This window comes from Panthera leo, chromosome D4, assembly GCF_018350215.1.
Source record: "Panthera leo isolate Ple1 chromosome D4, P.leo_Ple1_pat1.1, whole genome shotgun sequence".
NCBI lineage: Eukaryota > Metazoa > Chordata > Mammalia > Carnivora > Felidae > Panthera > Panthera leo.
The window spans coordinates 19,434,868-19,457,533 of record NC_056691.1 but is presented as its reverse complement, the minus strand read 5'-3'; the positions used below and the strand labels follow the sequence as shown (position 1 = coordinate 19,457,533).

The following is a 22,666-nucleotide window of genomic DNA, read 5'->3' as shown; positions in this document are numbered from 1 at the left end:
AAAGTCATTTGAGCTTCCCTCTTTCTGCTTTGGTTAGCCAACTTACTGATCATAATAAACAGTGGGCAGGCAGCCCAGGAGCAAGGAAATGGGAAAGTCTAGGAGATAGATAAGCAGTTTTGGATAAGTTTGCAATTGACTTTCATTTGGTATATCCTTCTAATTTTATTGATCAAAAGAATAAATAGCACTCTAAGATGCTGGAGAGTTTTGTGAATTTGTGAATTTTCTTATTAACTTTTTTGTTACTGATTAAAAAAAAAGGCTGAGGGCTTTGAATATCTTTAGATAAAGAGCACAATAAACAGATGGCTGTAGGTTTACTCTTTTTTTTTTTTTTTCTGGGGTTAACCATCTTTTTTTAATATACTGAGGCATCAGGTCAAATGAGTTCACTGCCTACAGTACTAAATCTCCATCACATTGGCACGTAGTGAGAGAAGTCCTCACACTGCAGGCTTTTGGCAAAGACTGCTCTGTGTTCACCTCAAGAGACCAAATAAATCCCTAATCTCGCCTTTCCTGAAGTTCCCTCCACGGAGCTCAGCAGATCAGACACCTTCTTGAAATTTTCTGTAAATCCAAAACACATATGTAAATTGGCTTTTGGGCGTAAGTCACTGTTGGAGCTTACTTTTAACCTCATGCCTAAATTTTTAACTTAATTTAAAAATGTGTAAGGAGGGGCGCCTGGGTGGCTCAGTCTGTTAAGCGTCCGACTCCCGCTCAGGTCACGATCTCGCGGTCTGTGAGTTCGAGCCCCGCGTGGGGCTCTGTGCTGACAGCTCAGAGACTGGAGCCTGTTTCAGATTCTGTGTCTCCCTCTCTCTCTGCCCCTCCCCTGTTCATGCTCTGTCTCTCTCTGTTTCAAAAATAAATAAACGTTAAAATAAAAAAAATTTTTTTTAAATGTGCAAGGAATTTGAATGTTGAGCTCAAAATGCAATAGGAATTTCAGAGGTAGACTCAGTATATCCACCTGATTTAGGGCTGAATTCTTTTGAAGAGATACCTTGCTAAAAAGTTCCTGACTGATGAGCAAAATAGTTAACTCTAGGGTGCGTTTCCTTTGACGCTTGGAGCCATCCTGACTTTACTCTTCATCTGCTGATAAAAAGGAAGTGTAACCCTACTGCAGGCTTTTGGAGACAGACAAGATTATCGTCTTGTCAAGAGAACAGTGGGTCAAGGTCTAGTCTTTGATGGAGTTCCCTCTGCCACTCATCACCTCTGGGGTTGTGACGAAGTAAACCCCATTTGCTCCAGACTCTGGTGTGTGATCTATAATCTCTAAATTGTCTTCTAAATTCTGAAATCCTGTGATCTATTACAGTAGACTGCCTTTATCTGAGAAACCACTATCCTATGCAGTCAAGTGAAAACCTGGCACCCCCAAATTTCCCTGAGAATGGAATGAACAAAGATTATTCTCTACATGGTTAAATTACTCAAAATGCCATCTTGAGCCCAGAAGAGGGCATGGATATTGAATATGTTTGCTCTTTTTGAAAAGACCAACAATAGTATGTCATTTTTTTTTCACTTGAGTGACATATTTACTTCTATTTTTGTTCTGTTTTGTCATCTAATGAGCCGTATCTCCTAATAACCTTTTGCAAGAATGAAACAAACAAAACAAACAAAATTTTTGTCTTCCACAGTGAACTGATGATTCTAAGATGCGGGTCTTTATTATTCCTTTTTTAGAACCCTTGGCACTTCAGAGATGCTAAGATAAGACTTGGGTATGCTTTATACTCTAAGCTTCATTACTGCGATGTAATAGGGAAAGGGCACCTGTCTGCCATTCATTCACCCTGCCTGAAGGGCATAGCGGGTGCGAGTGACATGCTTCATATTGTCAGCTTGCTGCCCACTCACGCTTTGGCCCAGCATCTTCAGCTTCTGTAGTTCGGCCTCTTCTCCACAGTCTCCCCAGGACGGCACTGTCCCCAGTTGAAACCAGGAATGTTGTTACTCCCGAACAGGGATTGGCAAACCCACAGGCCAAATTCAGCCCTGCTGCCTGTTTTTGTTTTTTTTTTTATAAATAAAGTTTTATCGGAACACAACCACGCTCATTTGCTTATGTATTACCTATAGCTGGTTTTGCGCCCATTGGCAGAGTTAAATAGTTGCAACAGAGACCGTATGGCCCACAAAGCCTAGAATATTCCCTGTCTGATTTTTACCTCCCCGCCTGCCCCCTTCTCCCCCCACAACTCAAATGGCAGGTATCTCTTAGAGAAGACTGAATGTTTACAGGCAACTGGTATTCTGCGTCCACTTGTGTTTAGATAGAACTTACCTTAGGGCCCCTGCCCTCTGAATTAACCCAAAGCTAGATTTCAGATTACTGAGAGAATGGATGGCTTGTATTCCTTCCGCAGTACTCAGTAAATGCTGCTTTGCACAACAAAACTTGATAGGAAGTGGGCATCGGAGAACCCTCTGTCATATTCCCTGTCTAGTACCAAAGGTAGCATGAATGACCAGAAATGTTCATTGAGTTGATTTGACTCTGAGAGCCAGGATTGTGTCTTACACGTCTTGCCTTTTGCTCATTGTCGTACCTGGAACAGCGGGTTAAGGAGAGTGTGATAGGTTTAACCATCAGTGGATCCAAGGGTAGAATTGACAGCCTTTTGTAATAGAACAGGTACCTGAGCAGAAGACAACTCTAGCTTCAGTCACAAGTGAGCTCTGGAACCTTGCTGTCTCCATGTAACCCTTTAGGTCACTTGGGTCCCTTTATTTTGACTCCTGCCTGCCAAGCAGTCTTTTAACTCTGACCGGATGACCCTGATGCTTCATTATCACTATGGCATCTTGATTTAAAGTGATGAGTTGAATTTTGATCTGTAATTAGTACAATTAGTTTACTATGACCAGCTGCTCAGACCTGATCATCCTTATCAGAATGAAAGTTCTGATCTTACGGAACCAACATCCAACCAAGTTAAGGGGACATGACACTGAGATGCCTACTTTAATCAGTCGTGTTTTTTCTCATGGCTGACGCTTGCCTACAACCACTGGAGCCTCTAGTTACTTAAAACTTTTTTAATGTTTATTTATTTATTTTTGAGACAGAGAGAGACAGAGCATGAGCAGGGGAGGAGCAGAGAGAGAGGGAGACACAGAATCCGAAGCAGGCTCCAGGTTTTGAGCTGTCAGCACAGAGCCCGACGCGGGGCTCGAACTCACGGACTGTGAGGTCATGACCTGAGCTGAAGTCGGACGCCCAACCGACTGAGCCACCCAGGCGCCCCTGCCTTGTAGTGTAGTTATTTAAAGCACATTCATCTCCATTGCCAGACTACAAGCTCCTTGAGGACAGGACTCGCATCTTTTTTTTTTTTTTTTTTTTTTTTTTAATTTTATGGTTGGCACTCCATGTTTGCACAGTACCTAGCTTTCAGTGTAGACTTTCGGAGAAAGTAATTGGATGAATGACTGAATAGTAAAAAAGTGAGTAACTTCTGGGTTTTCCTAATTTCTTCCCATCTTTCTTTTCTCTTCGTTTCTGCCTACCCAAATCTCATTTTGTCTGCTCAGTGTAACTCATCCCCCACTTCTCCACACTATTCTCTCGTGACTACAGTTCATAATCATCTCTCCTTCCTTATGGCCTTCATAGTTAGCAGCTCACAATTTGGCACTTAATTATTTCTTAATTGATTCATCTGTGCTATCTTAGCTTCCCAGGTAGCCTCCTGTCCCTCAAGGCAAAGGATATATATATCTTAAGTATTTTGTACCAGCTCCCTGTGCCAGCCCCCCTCCCTCTGACACACACAGAGTGCATTAGCTTTAACATATAACAGATTTTCAATAAGTTTGTGTAGATTAACTGAATTAAGCACTATCGTTACATTTCAGGACAAGCAGGCAAGGATAAAAAGCAGTTTTCTGATGTTTCTTGAGTTGCTTTGTTTTACTTTTTTTCATATTTATTTATTTATCTTGAGAGAGACGGGGAGAAGGAGAGAATCCCAAGCAGGCTCTGCGCTGTCAGCACAGAGCCTGATGGGGGGCTTGATCCCACGAATGGTGAGATCATGACCTGAGCCCAAAGCAGGAGTCTGATGCTTAACTGAGCCTCTCAGGCGCCCCTCTTGGTATGTTTTAGAAGTGTAAAAATTTTGTCAGAATTAGTCAGCAGCTTTGAAAGTTACCACATAAAAGGCAAATAAAGCAGAAAGCCAGACCAGCAAATTGAAAAAGGCCTCTTCCTTCCCTTTTCTCTTTCTCTTCTCTCTTTTCTCATTTTGCTTTTGCTTTTTTTTTTTTATTTTATTTTTTTTTTTAACGTTTATTTATTTTTGAGACAGAGAGAGACAAAGCATGAACGGGGGAGGGTCAGAGAGAGGGAGATACAGAATCTGAAACAGGCTCCAGGCTCTGAGCTGTCAGCACAGAGCCTGACGTGGGGCTCAAACTCACAGACCGCGAGATCATGACCTGAGCCGAAGTCGGCCGCTTAACCGACTGAGCCACCCAGGCGCCCCTTGCTTTTGCTTTTAATTATAAGATCGATTTATTTGTTTGAGCAACAGACTGAAAAATCTATCTCCATGACCCAAGCAGACGCACAAGTTGCCTGGCCCATTTTCCATTTGACATCGATGCGCTCTTTATTTGAAGCATTCGTATCAACTAACCATATATAAGATTCCTAAGAACCTGAAACTATTTAACAGATGCAGCGATAGGATCTTTTTATGAGACACTTAATTTACTTTTACAAATCTGCTTTCCTGAGTCGGTTTAGTTCTTTGGCCAAGGATAATTGAAATGCATGATTTCTTAGACTTCTCTTTTATCCCCCAGAATATTCTCCCTTGAGTTGTTTTCATAAACCATAAGGATATCACCTACTTGCTACCACTGGGTGATCTTTGTTTTAAATCTGTAATTTTGTACTGAAAACAACTCCTCAGGACCCAAGTCCCCGTGATACATGCTGCCCTTCCTTGAACGCTGATCATGGTGTGCCAGGTGTTAAAAATGAAGGAGGAAAGTTGGTTTGCCCCCCCACAAAATGAGCTCTTCACGGGATGGGAGCGTTTGCGTAATGAGTAATCCTGTGCAGCTAACCAGATGACCAGGCAGGTTCTTTTCTGCAACAAGACCTGCCAGATGCAGGAGGTTGGGCACCAGACCCTGTACTTGACTGCCCCCGGCGACTGGCAGTTTTGCAGAACTGTTACTTCCCTCCATGTTGTTCTTTGAACGTTCGCTCTTTTTTATTTTTTGCCTTCGAGCCCCTGTGGTCACATGGTACCTGTACAGGAATCACGTGTTCCTGGTTGTCTCCTTAGCTTCAGCTGCTTTGGACAGTGTCCAAGAAGATCTCCTGGCGTGATCCAGCTTTGAACTCCCCTCAGACTGTTCCTCTTACAATGAGGCCTTCTTAGGTTTTTTGATGAAGCCGACCTAGTTTTTCTAACCTTCTTTTCAATAATTAAAAATGTGAAATTCTACCCGGAGCCATTTTCTGTGCCAGAACTTCCTTTTAATGTCTGACTTGAGCTGCAAATCTGTCATAAATGCAGCCTGTTGAGAGCAGGCCCTTCCACGGGAATTGAAGGATGCGGGCACATATGCGCGGCACCAGCCCATAGCAGGTTAACTACTCCGAGGAGCTGTTCATCTATCTTACTATGTTTGGTTGGATTTATACCAAATGTCAGAGATTTCTTTTTTCACTTACCACCCACAGGTATTCCCCCTTTTGGTGTAATTGCTGAGGGTTGTATGCCTGTAACTTACTACATTTTTTTTTTTTAACCACAGCTGTAATGTGATATAGTTTACCTGCTGAGTCATCTCTGAATTTTATTCATGTTTCTTGCCTTTAAAAAAAGCCACTTAATTTCTAATTTCTTTTCAATTACCCTTCCAGTCATAGGTGGTGGGTTTTTTTCTCTTCGATTTTAAAAAGATGTTTCTGTCAAAAACAGGCTCTCATTACATGTCAGATTGGAGCATAAATTAAATGGGAAGGTGAACTCAAAACTGTTATTGACAACCTATTGTCAAAAAAGAGGAATAATTGGAATTTTTTTTTTTAAAAACATTCAAGAGAGAAAATGCCATAATTATTTTGATTGGAGCTTTTATTTTAGGGACAGTTAAGCTTTTCTCCTATATTTTTAATCATTTAAAGTAATTATATCCTATTTCTGAATTTCTTATTTTTTTTGTAGCCAGAGGTGACCCTGAAGTTAAATATATAAAGAATTTAGCAGCTACAAGGTGTGATGATAAACTAATGGGCATGATTTCCTTAATCAAATCACTCATACTACAGAAGGGTGCTTTGTGGATAATCACCAAGGATTAGAGACAGTTCAAACAAGTTCCCAGAAAATGACTCTGTCCAAAATATGTGAATGTTCATTCTATCCCTAATAAACTTCACCATTTTGCCTCTTCGTATAACCCTTTTCTTGACACAAGTCGGTAAACTTCTTGAAGGCAGGGATTATGTCCTGGGAATCTCCTGGCCTTAGCACCTATGAGAATGTCATGGTCAAAATGTATCAGTGATTTCTAGATGACCCTGCATTTTTCTCATGGTAGGAAAGAAACTATTGAAATTTTACTACATGAGTTTTCTTAATGCCTTGTTTTTCACTGAAAACCATCAGAAACCCGTTTCTTCCATTAAGGAGAGTGTGTGAGAATTTTCTGTCTGTAAAGTACCACTCTCTCCATTTGCCCAGGGTTAGAGGGAATTCCAAGGCCTGAAAGCTTGATATTGACAAGCATAAAGCAGATATACAAATTATATCATTCTCTGGCCAGGACCTAGAGAGGAGCAGGAAGTACAGCTGCTAAATGAAATTAAATAGATGATGCCTTTCCTTTCTGTCTTGTCTCTACATTCGTCAGAGGCATTTAAATTCAAAATTTAGTTCTTACATGATGCAGGCGAGTAATATCCCAGCCAGGTAATTACATAGGTAGCTAACAACCCCCTTACTCCTGTGTTTTCTCCTAAAAGGTGTAACTTGCTGTTCTAACCACTACAGCATTTTCCACCAAATTGTTTCAGTTTGTCCCCTGTTCAGCACCTGCCGCTGTGTCTAGTCCTTCGACTAAGTGTTGGTGACCAGACACGAACAAAGGTAGTCACGGTCCCTGATCGCACTGAGTGTGAGAACCCTGACGGGACAAACACACGTGGAAAAATAGTGAGGACTTTTTTTTTTTTTTTAATCACTTACCAAGTTATCAATTAGAAATATCTCAAAGCGATGACAAGTTATTGGATGGATGGATGGGAGTGAGGTGAGTTTTACCAACTAAACCTCCCATTTTCTAGCACTCTTGCATATGTCTTGTCTCCTAGACAGTTAAAGAAGTTCCATGTATACCATGGGAGATCTGTCTCCCTGACATCAGGAGAGAGCTCCTGCCAGCCACTTGTTACACATACATTGCCTTGGAAATGTACCTTGTGCCTGTTACCATAGCAACACCCTGAGAATGACCTCAGCAGCCGCTCAGAATCATTCCTACAAAACAAATTATAGCTATAATTAACTTTCTGAATTTACTCTGCAATATAAATTTGTTCAGACCTCAGTGTTTCTTTGTAAAAGGTTAAATGAATGGAATAATCCACCATGAACCTCTTCCCCCGCACCCCCCTCCCCCTGCCCAACCGGCATATTCCACCCAAGTGTTTCTTCAGAATATGAGATGCTTCGATGTAAAGCACAGTTCAGTTCAGAGACTCTTCTATTACCTTCCCTCACAATGTGTCAGGAATCAACACATGAGGATGTGCTGGTCCCTTCTGCTCTTTAACCCCATTTCTAAAGGAACAGAGTGGCTTTTTCCCCTAAGCAGCCGTGAAATGCAGAAAGTGCTGTGAGCCCAGAGCCAAGGGGGCACATGGGTGGGGCTTACACAGGAGCAAGCTCTCCTCATTGGCCCACTCCTGGCAGTGAAAACTGCAGGTCTTTTTTTTTTTTTTTTTTTTTTTTTTTTTTTTTTTTATGTTTATTTATTCTGAGAGAGAGAGTAGGGGAGGCACACAGAGAGAGGGAGACAGAGAATCCCAAGAGAGCTCATGACCTGAGCTGAAATCAAGAGTCGGATATTTGGGGGCGCCTGGGTGGCTCAGTCGGTTAAGTGTCCAGCTTCGGTTCAGGTCATGATCTCACAGTCCGTGAGTTCGAGCCCCATGTCGGGCTCTGTGCTGACAGCTCGGAGCCTGGAGCCTGTTTCGGATTCTGTGCTTCCCTCTCTCTCTGCCCCTCCCCCACTCATGCTCTGTCTCTCTCTGTCTCAGAAATAAATAAACATTAAAAAAATTTTTTTTAATAAAAAAAATAGAAAAAAAAGAGGTATTTAACCGACTGAGCCATCCAGGCGCCCTGGAAACTGCGGGTCTTGGTTGCATACATATTTTGCCTGTTTCACTGTCCACAACGCATCTTCAATCCTTTTCCACCACCCAACGGAGGCAAAGCCAAAAGAATGTCAAGCGAGAAGTGCAGTTCATTTAGTCAGAAATGTAGGGAGCATCTTCAGTAGTTATTTCCTTGCTCTTGCCACCTGGGCAGTGAACAGACGGAACCCAGTGTGGCAAGCAGCAAGTAAGTGCTCAGTCTAAGTTTGTTATGAGGTGGTTGTTACTTTCTGTGAACTATACTGACAGTGAAAAGGAGCAAAAGAGGGGCGCCTGGGTGGCTCAGTCGGTTGAGCATCCGACTTCGGCTCAGGTCATGATCTCAGGTTCATGCGTTCAGGCCCCCGCATTGGGCTCTCGCTGCCGTCAGCACAGAACCTGCCTCGGATCCTCTGTCCCCCCCCCCCCCCCCATGCCTCTCCCCAGCTCGCGGGTCCTCAAAAATAAATAAACCTTTATAAAAAAAGAGAAAAGGAGCAAAAGAAAGATAAAGAAGGAAAAGTACTCTTGCAAGTATGAATGCTTTAGATACTCAGCTAGTGTTTTAGTAGTGCCCTTGGTTCACAGAGACACCCCATGGGCAATATTTTTAGGGCAGTCAGTAAGTCCTTTTACGTGCCTCTTTTGGTTGTGGAATCAGTACCCTGATTCTGTCTTTGCCCCATCATGTGCAGTGTGATAGATAATTTCCCACTTCATGTGATGATACTTTAAATTCTCCTGTGCAAATACACATTTGTGTTTAAAAGTGGAGTGGCAACGAGTAGCCTGTTTAGTACTTTGAGAATCAGAAAGCCATGATTTCTCTTTACTGCGGGGACATGACAGTACCTTATGTACAAGAATTAGCCACCCTCCATTTGACCTCTGTGAATTGTATTAAGTGAGTAGAAATAGTTTATTGGGTAGCATATTTCTGAGCCAGCTTGCCAATGTAAATTAGAAGTTCTCTGATTTCTCTGAATTGATTTTTATAGACGGTAGTTAAATAAATGATGGTCTTGTGGGTTTCAGAATGTACATTCAAGTTTTTCAAGTCATGTGGTTGAAAACTCCATCTCTACTGACTAGCCAACTGATTTTGCATTTATAGTGTGATGAGCCGGTTTATCTGTAGAATGAGATATAAACCAGCTTCCAAAACATGGCTTGTTAACCCCATCAGATACCTCAAAGGCCATGCCAAGATACTGACTAAAATTCTGGATCCTGTCCATTTTTCTTCCTGTCCCCCACACCAGTATTGTCTCAGCATTCCTGTCTTCATCCTCCGGCCATTTTTATAATAATTGAAGATATGAGGCTGGTTTCTATCAGTCAGTAGAGAGCTAATTGCCAGCTAGAGAATCGTTGATGTGTTTTGGGTAAGGCCACTAGAATACTAATTACTTAGTTGCTTTGCATTAGGAATTTCCAAGATGATCCTTTTTTGTCTCAAACCATTGATATGCCTCCAAAAAAGCAGTTATTTTATTTCCTTGTTGAAGTCTCTTAGCTCTACTATTTTTAATGATGCATCGATCTTGGAGAATTAATGGAATATTTCTTGTCAACAAGCAGTTTCAAATTCAATAATATAATTTATATGGAAACACCACTGGTAACAGTAGTATTTAAATAATGGTAAAACTAAATACCAGCAGAGGAAAACCATCTATCCATCCCAAAAATATTCATATAAGACTATCTGCCAGGCACTCTTTTAGGTACTAAGGCAGGTATAGCAATGTGTGAGACAGAATCCTTCCCCTACCTAGGACATGTCAACTGAGTGTGCACTTGGTGATTTATAACACACTCTGCACCAGACATCTCATGTTGTGTATATCAAAACTTACTGTCTTGTTTGTGGGCGTAAAGGTGTTATGATTGTAATCCCTTCTCATTCAGTGAATGGGGCCATCTGTTCTTTAAATCTTGTTTACTTGTGAGTTACTGTGCGTCTACACTTGTGTAGTTACGTGCTTGAAACCGTATCTGTGCCCACCCATCCTTTCCAGGGCCAAGGAGAGTAGCAAGTCTTTGAAATCATTAGGGTGCCATGCAGACCAGTCCTTTTCACCAGTTGGCTGTTAATTATATCAAATCATGTCATTCTCAGAGTTGCAAAATATTTTTTTTTGCAACTTGAGAGAACGAAAAGTAAATGGAACATAAAATTTTTCAAGTGACAAAATTACTCTGATGGAGAACATATGTGTGGTTGCCAGACTTAGGAGAGGTAGCACACAGGACACTTTCTTTGCGGTTGGCAGAACAATTCTGTATCCTGATTGTGTTGGGGATTGTACGAATCTCTACATGTGATAAAATGTCTTAGAACTATGCACTTCCCCCCAAAAATGTGTGTGTTTAAGAACTGGTGAAATCTAGGGGTTGCCTGGGTGGCTCATTCAGTTAAGCGTCTGACTCTTGATCTCAGCTCATGTCTTGATCACAGTGTCATGAGTTCAAACCCCGCGTTGGGCTCTACCCTGGGTGTGGAGCCTACTTAAAAGAAAGAAAAAAAGAAAGAATTGGTGAAATCTAAATAAGGTCTGTAGTTAAGTTAATAGTATTGGATGGATATCAGTTTTCTGGTTTTGATAGTATGTTGTCATTATGTAAGTTGTTATTATTGGGGAAAGCTGGGTGAAGGGTACAGGGGGAATTTTCTGTGATAATTTTGTGACTTCTTGTAAGTCTAAAATTATTTCAAAATGAAAAGCTTTTTTTTTTTTTTTTTTTTTTTAAGGAATGGAAAGTATCATATAAGCAGATAAACTTAAAGCTTGGGTGTGATGACTCTGAACACTGGAAATATCTGACCTTAGACATTGTTACCTCAGTAACCAGAAATCTCAAATCTTGTGGCTTCACATTAATTACATATGACTTCAGCTTTGGACAGAATTTAAGACATGGTATGCTGCTGTCCTCTTTTAGGGGAATGAGGAAATACATTCCAGGAAAAGACTGATGTTCTGCAAAAAGACCAAAAAAAAAAAAAAAAAAAAAAAAAAAAAAAATATATATATATATATATATATTTATTTATTTATAAAAAATATAAATATATATGCTTGAAACCATATCTGTGCCCATCCTCTCCAGGGCCAAGCAAGTCTTACATATGAATATATCCTGACCTCATATGTAACTGTTATCTGTTTATTTATACAAATAGACAAATAAAATTTATGTAAGTAATTCAAAAACTATTTGCTTTAACCTCCTGCTTTACCCATCAGACCTGCTAAACAAGTAGAAGGTAAAAGGTTAATTGAATTTCTTTTCTTTTTCCCCTCTACTTTTTGTATGGGTTCTGATAGTAAGAGAAGGCATCAGAAAGCCTGTGAAGCAAGTAATCCATAGATGGGTAACCTTGCTGTGACTAATGGAAGGTTGACTTTACCTTTCAACTTTCCAAATTTCTCTGTCACTTGATGAAATTTTTCTTTCTCTTCTCTACCTGTTAGGATTTATTTTTGCCCTTCCATTTCCATAGGGAGATTTGGCCTGATGGTGTCCTAACCTTCTCATTGTGTCTTCCCTCCTCCAGCTATCTTAATGACTTGGACCGTGTTGCCGACCCCGCCTACCTGCCTACGCAACAAGATGTGCTTAGAGTTCGAGTCCCCACCACAGGGATCATCGAATACCCCTTTGACTTACAAAGTGTCATTTTCAGGTAGTAAATGAGTCCATAAAACCCACCTTCCAGCTCCTATGCCTTGAGTACATTTGGTGAACTCTACAAATACTGAAATCCATTGTAGACTTTGAAACAATATCACCTTTATACCAATTATTATCATTAGACACACAAATAAAATAACGTGTTCCAGAAAGAGGAAGTAGAGGAAAGGTGTGTGGGCAGGTGTCTCATTTCAAATTCGATCACAAAGAAATCAATGAAATCTTAGTTTGCTGGGGGTTGAACAAAATCAGTCACTTAAACATTGATCCTATTACTCTTTGAGAATCATTTTAACTGTGAGCATAGATTTTTAGATTTGTATAATACATGAATGATCTTATGACCCTACTAATAATAGAAACTATATGCTGTCACAAGCTTTCGTGTTGTTTCCCAAGCGTGCTGGTACCAATGCAAAATTCTTCAGTTGCAATAACAGTACGGGGTGTTTCATATTCCTAAAGTAACTTGCTTGAAAAATTTCAGAATATGTCATTTTGAAAATGGATTGGTTAGCCCAGTCTAAATGTATGTAGGAAAAAAGAATGAAAAATTCTGTTACTGTTCTGTGTGGGTAATACTTCAGAAGTGTTCTAATTTTTTTTTTTAAGAAAGAAAAATAATATGCTTTCATTTAATCACTCTGTTGTACTTTTAGTTAGAATACAAACCACATTGTGCTTTGAGAAATGAAACCGTGTGAATATGTCTTTGAGCACAGAGAGTTGAGTTCTTTGGGGAAGCCTATGCCATCGAAGACAACTACATACGCTACAGGGGTGTGAAATAGGAGTTAATGTGACCTGAGTGACTCCACAGTGGTTCAGATGAGCAGGCTGTCTGTCATTCCCTGACAAAGTACTCTGGACTTTAGTCGAATCAGTCTCTGCCCTACAGTTATGCCTGACCGCCAAATGCCACACTCATAGACATATCCGTAAAGGGGGTGATGTTTGGGAAATATTTCTGAACCTCCTTTTTTTCATCTCTAAAATGGTTGCATTAGATGATCGCCAGCGTTCCTTATAGTTCCAGCATTCTGGATCACTTAAGCTTTGAGTTCCTGCCATTTAAAGATCTTTCATTGGGAACACCCAAATTTCTTCCCTCTTATAACTCTACGACAGAATACTTTCAGAAAATGTAGGGCATTTCGTAGAGATTTTCATCTCCTCATTGTTTTATAATTATTAATGAATTCTGAAGCATCTCGTTTTTATTACACCACGTACACTAGCTGTAGAGGACGTTTTTGCCACCACAGTAAAAGTAATGGCCAAGAAGAGTAATTCCCTGCCACCATCAGAAGCATCTTACAGGGCTCAGAGTGACAGGGTTTTATAGAGTGAGGATTTCATGTGAATGAGTAGCGAATTGTTTGTTTGGCATGGGGAAAGAGCTAGAATTTAATATTTCTAAAAACTTAAGAATTTTAGTTTTGATGTCCATAGTTTATAGGTCTCCCTGAATCCATTGCTTTGCCCCTTAAATATCTCTTCTTTGCCTTAGAGAACTTTGAGAAGCAGTCCCTAGACGATCCTCGATTTCTTAGTTTATGTTTAATGCTTGGAGGCAGAGAGACACCAGGAATAACTGCAGTTTTTAAGAAATGCTCCAAGAGCCCTACTCTCAAACTTGTGTACCTACAGCTTTCATTCTCTGATAGCATTTTATCCCACAAATGTGGTGCACGTGTTAGTTGAGATACGGATTGAACAGTTTGAAGCAACTTGGATTCAGTACCAAGTATTGCTTGATATTTTCATACGAACACTAAAACTCAAATTAATTGATGTCGTTGGTGGTTCCTAACTAGTAACTAGCACACAGTTGTGTTAAAAACACATCCTTGAAAGAGCTCGAATGATGCCTCTTACAGCGTCTTGACATTTTATACACCTGACTTGTAGCAGGTTAACAAGTTGGTTTGTGCATAAGGCCAGTTGAGTCAGGTTACGCAACATGACTGGACTTGTCCCAAATTATTGCCAATATTGGAAGGAGAAAGCAAGTCACGATACCCTTTGGATAAAGTATCAGTGGAGTCCTGTTTGCACTTAGTTGAAGCATCACACACACCCATATTGAAATACATAGCATCTTGTATCTTTTAAATGTATTTACAGTCCTTTCTAGTGTCCTTGAGAAATACACAGGATCTTCATTCTCGCTTCACAGAAAAAGAAACTGAAGTCAGTACTTGCCCTTATAGCTTACCACAAACCATATTTTGTTCCTGACTCTTCTGTGCACGATTAGGTAAAACACCATTTGGCTTGACTTCAGTCCCGGATTTTTTGCAAAGTTATCATTTTCACACACATCAGATAACTTTCTTGTAGCCACAGCGGCTTATTACCCGGAATGTCTTGACTTTGACTGTTAGGTAACAGAAAATTAGTAGATGTTTAATAAGTCATTGAATTGACTTGGGTGACCATTCTTTTTAGAGAGTGTTTTTTTCCTAAGAGTATAAGTAAAGCTATATTTATGTTGAATTTTTTTCTTTACATGCTATTAATATAAATATTGTTAACCTTACAGAATGGTCGATGTAGGGGGCCAGAGGTCAGAGAGAAGAAAATGGATACACTGCTTTGAAAATGTCACCTCTATCATGTTTCTAGTAGCGCTTAGTGAATATGATCAAGTTCTCGTGGAGTCGGACAATGAGGTGAGTGCTCTTTGGACAGGCAATGGATTATCATTTTAATATCTGATACAAATAAGAGGATGCAGGGTGTGGAGCATGGGGTAAACTTATTTCACTGCATTTTGACTACTGGGTTGGGGATTTTTTAAATAATAAAAATAACCCTGTGGTAGCACATGGTGTAATGAGAACGGTAAACTCTTTTGTCAGATGTGTGAGCAGGCCCGTGTGTTCAGGTTTAATTTGACCCTATTTTATACTTTTAACACTCAGAAAATGAAAATAACATGGAAATCCCTAGGCTACCCCTCACATCTTTTTCTAGCCCTTTTCCTACTCTTCCTACAGGATGGAGCTGGGAGTGTTGGAGCCAGTCAGCCTGTTTTGTTTTGTTTTCGTTTAGTTTAAATCATTGTTTGGGTGTTGGGTGGGTCCCAAAGAGTACTCAAAACCTCTCTTGGCACATGTGAGTGACTTTGCAGCTGGGTTCTGAATCAGTTCATTGTGGAGCCAAGAAGTGTCTCGGTGACGTGGCCCTTCGGCTCTTACAGAATTCTATAGACTGTGGCATAATTCTATCTCTGCTAAGCAGTGAATGATTGGAAAAATACCCTTGATATGCTTGTGTGGAGAACTGATTCAGTATTTATACTCTTCTCCCCATTACATGAAATCCTAACAGGTATAAATACGGATTTTGAGGATGATAAAGTCTTGATGAGTCAGAATTGACTATGGAGAATAATGCAGGGGCATAGAAAACTCACTTCGAGCTGGAGTTCAGTGCGTGTGTGTTGGGGGAATGGAAAAGATTCCTGACATCCTGTTAGAGGCAGACATTGCAGACCTGCCAACAGTAAATATTAAATATCCTTCTGATAGGATAAAAAACAAAGAGAAGGAAGTGAGATATCTCCACTAGCTGATTAAAACACAATCTGACATATTAAAATACACTTTCCATACTATACGTTTTTTGGTAAAGAAGAATGTTCGCTTCTGGTCCTTTTAAATATTTTATTTTTCTAGAAGCATTAATATCTGTATCAAAATAAATATGCAGTCCTTTATAGCATTTCTTTTGTATGTAGGATTGATAAAGAGTTCAGGAGGGACGCCTGGGTGGCTTAGTCAGTTGAGCGTCTGACTCTTGATTTCCGCTCAGGTCATGATCCCAGGGTCATGGGATCCAGCCCTGTGTCAGGCTCCATGCTGCGTGTGGAGCCCGCTTAAGATCCTCCCTCCCTTCCTCCACAAAAAATAAAAAACAAAAAAGTTCAGGAACCAATATCCCATATAGAGCTGAGTTACCTATTCACCTATTCATGCATTTCAGAATCTTTTCAGGGTTACAAGTTATGGGCTTTTGAAACAAGTAACTTTTTAAGAATGTTTTATCAGCCACTTGCCCTCTGTAGCTACCATGAAAAGTGCCTGAAAAGCAAGCTAAAATACAAGGCAATCAGTTCCCAAGATTTAAGGTAAGCAATTACCATCAGAATTTTAGTTATAATCTCTCTATATGTATTTCTGTCTTCATATCTGTGTTCAGTTGTTGTTCCTTAATCTTTGGATATAGTATTTTGAATGTAGTGCATATCATAGTTGGGAACAGAATAAGACAGCTTTTCTGATTTCTTCAAACGTTGAATCAAGATAGAAAATGTTTTGAGGGCTTATCTACTATGTGCTAGGTACTGGGCATCTAAAGAGATACAAAAAATGAAAAACAAAATGAACTTTGCCCAGAAGGGCCTCATAAAAGAGATGTGCTTTTGTTGGGTAGAGAGTAAGAGGAGAGGAAGGCCTTCGTTATATGGGACATGATCTCTCTAGTTTGCTGTCCAGTAAAATAAAATTTATCAACTACACAGAAGATGTAAGAAGCACACATAGTTTTATTTCTTATGTCACTGTTTACATTTTAGCTAGAGAAATGGAAATGTTTATCAGTACACATTTTTTTATCCACATTTTATACAAGGCAAGTACATTGTGTCTGTAAAGACATATATATATATTGTGACTTAATGCTCATCAGTTTACCTCAGTTCCTTAGGTAGGTCATCACCTGATTCTACCACATAAATTCAGTTCTTCAATTATCTGGACATTACAGATTATTTATCCTAGTTTGTTTTTTTGTTTTTTTTTTGTTGTTGTTGTTGTTGTTTTTTTCAAAATATGAAATTTATTGTCAAATTGGTTTCCATACAACACCTAGTGCTCATCCCAAAAGGTGCCCTCTTCAATACCCATCACCCACCCTCCCCTCCCTCCCACCCCCCATCAGCCCTCAGTTTGTTCTGTTTTTAAGAGTCTCTTATGCTTTGGCTCTCTCTATTTATCCTAGTTTTTACCTGACATTGCTCATGGATATCTAGTTTTTGTGTAATAGTATATTATATTAATTAGAATAAGATGACATTGTTTTGATGATCAGATACCATAACTAAAGTCTCCACAGTAACTTGCCATTCAATGTACAGGCATTACATTCATCTAAAAATATTTTGCCAGTTTCATTTATTCCTTGGTGATGCATTATGCTACAAATTAAGATAATAAATCTATTATTTTTTCTTTAGGACTCCCTGATCACTTGTGACTGTTAAAATAAATTTTTTAACATGTTTATTTATTTTTGAGAGAGAGAGAGACAGACCGAGCATGAAAGGTGGGGGGTGGGGGGCACAGAGAGAGACGGAGACACCAATTCCGAAGCAGGCTCCAGGCTTGGAGCTGTCAGTACAGAGCCGGGCGTGGGGCTTGAACTCACAAACCGTGAGACCATGACCTGAGCCGAAGTCAGAAGCCTAACCCACTCAGCCACGCAGGCGCCCCACTTGGGAATGTTCTTAAAGCCTACCTTGTAATTCTATGAGATCAAAGCCATTTCATGGTGCTCTTTTCTCAGACCTTAAGTCAAGTCTGTTGGCAATATTGCAGATGATCTTAAGCATAATAAGAGCAATGCCGCTCATTAATTACGTCCTGCTAGCCACAGCCATCACTGTTGGTAATTAGGGAACACTGTCAAAAATATTTTTTAATGTCAGGATGTAGTCACAGTCTTTTTTTGGTGGGTGGGGGGGACTAATATATGAAAATGCCTTTGGCTCTCCACTTCCTTAAATCATTAAGGGAATTCAGAACTATAGCATTCTCCTTTCCCCAAATTCTCTGGTTTTGGTGAGACAAAACTGAAATGAACTCCTGAAACATTTTGTTCTTGGTTTTGAAATCTGGTGTCCATAACTTTAATCCAAAGCAGACCTTGCGGTGCCTCCTTTGGTATATATGTGCGAGAAACACCTGGAAATGGGTACTATCAGCCTCCCCTCTGGTCCTGGAGAACTCTGGAAAAGGCAGTGCGGGCCGCAGGCAAAACCAGCTGAAAGTACTTTGGATTATTGCTGTTGCTTTTCATGTTTCTAAGACTTTTGGTATCAATCTTCAAGTTTTTATGCAGATGTGCTTTCGTCTTTCCAGATTCTCAGCCTTCCTGGAGCTTGGGGAATTAATTTTGTTATTATTATTTTTTTCCTCCAGAGAGGGACACACATCACCCAATAGTGAGTGAGATCGAGCAGGGTTGCAGTGCCATGTAGATTTGCATATTGTCTTTACTGTCTTCTTTTCCCTGTGATAACACATCAGCACGAGCCCACTGCTCTACTGTAATCCTTCGGTGCCTACATTATTTAAGCGCCCGTGAGAGCCCGCAGCCCACAGGAAGCATTCCCATAACACATTTAAGCTTATCAACATGTATCCGCACTCTCTCTTTTAGTCTTTATTTTTCTGGTTTTCTGTTACATGAATATCTGAGCACAAATACGATGATAATTTCTCAGACTTTGACTCGGGGGCCGTCTTACAGACCATGGTTCCTAGACTGTCCAGCTTTTTTCTCCTCCACTTTTCTTTTCGAATGTGCCATTCTAACTTAAATTAAATTAAATTTTGAAATGGTCACAACCCATTAAGCTTTAGTTTTGATACAATACCAAGGTAGATCCCACACCCCAAGCTCTCCTTTGAACCAAGATAGATTCCCCAGCAATGCTTTCCCTAAACATTTATTCTTGAACCCGGAAATATTTCTCTTCTCTTAGGTTTTAAAATGAAGCCCCTTTGAAGTCATTCAGGTACAACCCACGGTCTGAACATTTTCTTTAACGGTGTGAACCCTGGACTTTGTTCTGTTCCAAAAACTCCCAAGTGAGTTTTGGGGATTTTCTTCATATAAAATTCAGCATTGGCAGGGAAAATGACTAAAACTTGAGAAAAGAAATTGCACCTCAAAGGGAAGACCTATAGGAAACTTAGAAGTAGTTAAAAGTAAGAGCCGAGTTATGATACCTGCTCTCAGTTGGGTTGGCTCTCACATCCTGTATTGATCTTAAATTATGAAATCAGAAACTTGATCTTGCTCCTCAGACTTTGGTATACTTGGCTCAGATTCATGGCCCGATTAACAAGGCTCTTCCTGAAAGACGTCCTACTTTTTTTTTTTTTTTTATATTTAACTCTTCTTCCCTTTTCCACATTCCTTTGTTCATTTTTAGCCACTTGTTCCTTTTTGAAACCCCTTCCCTCACCCCTTTCATCCTTCAGGCTTTCTGTTTCCATATTATTATACTCCTCAACTTCTTTGCTCGTACGACTTGAAGGAAGCTTGGAGGAAGTTTTCTGATCACCATTTATGAGTTTGAACCAGGGACATGTACTTCCTGCTGGTAAGCGTGTGGCAGACCAGCCACATGTGGACACTACTCGTGTGTCTGTATATTGGAAATCTTTCAAATTCTTCATTGAAGCCATACTGGTACAATCAATGCAATATTTTTTATAGGATGAATTACATGAAAAAGGCGGATTGCTGACGAGTGTATTTAGTATAATCTGATCTCTAGAATGATATACATACAATTATTATAGGGAAGGTTATTAACCCCGCCCTCAAAAAGGAAAATAATTTGGAAGATTTTCTACCATGACCATGGGGTAAACAGTGATTGATGATGTGGCTCGGGAGAGTGTTAACAAATAATAAGCGAAACAATAATTGTTTTAAAATAAAGTAAGATCAGGTTGGAATTTTAGCTCTGTCATTTATAACATCTCTGTCCATTTTTCGTTTGGATTATCTATCATTTTCCTGCTGCTTTTTAGGAGTTCCTTACATGCTGTGGATGTGAGCCTTTTGTTGTACGTACTGCAAACATCTGCTTTGCAGCTTGCCATCTATTCTCTTAATTGTGTCTTTTGATGGAGTCATAAATTTTAATACAATAAAATTTATGACAGTTTCCCCTTATGGCTGTCGATTAGCATGCATGTGTCTACAAATACGCATACACAGGAGGATAAAGTAAATCACCTGAAAAGTCTGTATGAAAGGACAGTAAGGATTGGAGGGTGAGATTAAGAATTGAAATACAAATCGCAGAACCAGGTACCTGTCTTAGCAGCAGTTCACAAGTGTAGTTAAGCATCTCTTAGCAACCAAGAAAAGGAGGTAATTGTGGCCTGCTAGAAGATTCATTTATCTTTAAAACGAGTTAGCTGCCTCTGGTACCGAGCTACTCCTGTACCTTCACAAAGAGATGCTGTGGGAGGGAGTAAGTTATATCCACAATAACATGCCCCCAGGAAAGCAAATAGTAAGCATTCCTAGGGCTGTCCCTTAAGCTTCTGTCCGTGTAAAGTGGTGCCTTAACATCAAAGTCTGTCATGGGCCAGTGCCACGTGGTCTAAACTCATAGCTCGATGTAAGAATAAAGGCGAGAAGAGCTAAGGAAGTGGAATTTGTTTGTTTTTAGAAACGATTTCAGTGATCTGGGAGAGCATAAAATTCTAGAGAACTTACTTGCTTTAAATCTGTATCTTCACAGAAATAAAATGATACAGATGCATTTAAAGACTTTGTATAACCTTCTCGGATTGATTTCTCTCCCTCCCCCAGAAGTTACTGGCCTCAAGTTGGCGTATATCATTCCTGTGCATATTTTTTTTCACATTTTTACTACATATGTATATGTCAATAAGCAATATGTAATATTGGATGCTTAATATTCATGATTAATTTTATTTAGATGATTTTACATCGTGGGTTTTGTTCCATCAGCATTGTTCTTGAGATTTATTTTTTTTATGTTGCTACATGTGGCTTTAATTCACTTATTTAGACCGCCATCTAGTTCCGTTGCGTGCACAGGCCCTACTGTGTTTCACACACTTCTCAGCCAGCAGGTGGCTTTCAGTGTGGGTTACCTTTTCCCACCCTCATCTTGTCTCCCCCTCATTCCAACCCCCAGTGGAGTTATCTTTATTTATTTTTATTATTTTAGAGAGAGAAAGAGAGGGCATGCAAGAAGGGGAGAGGGGGAGAGAGAAGAGCAGAGACTTAAGCAGTCTCCATGCTCAGCGTGGAGCCCAATGTGGGGCTCAGTCCCACTGTCCTGGGATCATGACCTGAGCCAAAATCAAGAGTTGGATGCTCAGGCACCCTAATATACACACCTTTTAAACTCATTCTGGTTATTGTTTGCGAGTTAAAAATTACCTCTCAATGCATGGGTTGCCTTTTTTGCTTGTTGCTTATGGAAGAGTTTTCATCTTAATATAGTCAGCTCACTCATTTCCTTTATTGGTTGTATTACTGTATTTTCTTCGGGAATTCTTTGTCTTCCCCTAGAATATGAAGACCTATCCCTTAGTACCTATTAAAAGTTACAAGGTTTTGCTTTTTCGTAGGTTTTCTATATACCTATAATTGATTTTTGAGTATGACAGATAAGGATTTCATATTTGCTTGCTATATATCTGTTCAATTGACCCAATACCGTTTGTTGAATAGTAAATCCATCATCCGCCTTACCTTTTTATTTTTTATTAATGTTTCTTTATTTAGTTTTGAAAGAGAGAGAGACTCAGTGTGAGCAGGGGAGGGGCAGAGGGAGAGACACAGACTCTGAAGCAGCCTCCGTGCTCTGAGCTGTCAGCACAGCCTTGAGATCATGACCTGACCCGAGGTCAGATGCTTAACCAACTGAGCCACCCAAGCGCCCCTACCGTTTTCTTTTAAACTGTGAAATATATACATACATATAAAGAAGAGTCCACAAATTCAAAATACACAGCACAGAGTTACCACAAAGTATCTGTGTGTCCAGCACCCTTGTCAAGAAACAGAACATTGCCAAGACTACTGAAGCTCTTCTGGTGCCCCTCCCCAAGCAGTTGGCCACTGTTCTTTAAGGGAACCCCTTCCTTGCTGTTCTCTTTAGTTTTAATACTTAAACATGTATCCTTGAATCCTGTAGTTTCGTTTTTCCTTGTGTTTTAACTTTTATTCAAAGGGAATCAAACGGCATGTTTTTGAACTTCGATATAAACTTCTGTGCCTAGCTTCTTTTGCTCAAGATTATGCTTATAAGGTGCATACATTTTATATGGTTTATTCACCTGTAATTCATTCATTGCCATATATATTCTATTGCATGAAAATACCACCATTTGTTTCGCCATTCTGCTGTTTATAGATTTGTGTGTGTGTTTCCAGTATGCGGTTATTACAAATAATGTTACTGTGAATATTCAGATACGTATCTCTGGATGTACATGGGCACACATTTCTATTGGCTATATACCTAGCAAAAGAATTGCAGGCACATAGGCAATGCATATCTTTAACTTCAGTAGATAAGGCAAAAGTATTTTCCAAAGTGAATGCACCATTTCACACTCCCATCAGCAGTGTCTGAAGCTTCTGTTATTTGCCGGTGTTTTCGCTTTAGGTCTTCTGGTGGCCAAAGAGCTGGGCTGTAGTCCCTGCATACACAGGTTTCCGTGGGCACACCCTCACTTTGGGTGCAAAGTGGTGGTGATTCACTACAAC

The 22,666-nt window shown here is 39.9% G+C and overlaps 1 protein-coding gene across 7 annotated transcripts in view; it reads left to right on the top strand.

Moving 5' to 3' along the window:
- Positions 1-22,666, top strand: part of GNAQ (G protein subunit alpha q) — a 349,957-nt gene that overhangs the window by 254,995 nt on the left and 72,296 nt on the right. For all 7 annotated transcript variants that reach the window (XM_042911855.1, XM_042911857.1, XM_042911853.1 and 4 more), the window contains 2 exons: positions 11,970-12,098; positions 14,652-14,781. In XM_042911855.1, the coding sequence (XP_042767789.1) occupies positions 11,970-12,098; positions 14,652-14,781 (259 nt within the window). The remainder of the gene's footprint in view (positions 1-11,969; positions 12,099-14,651; positions 14,782-22,666) is intronic.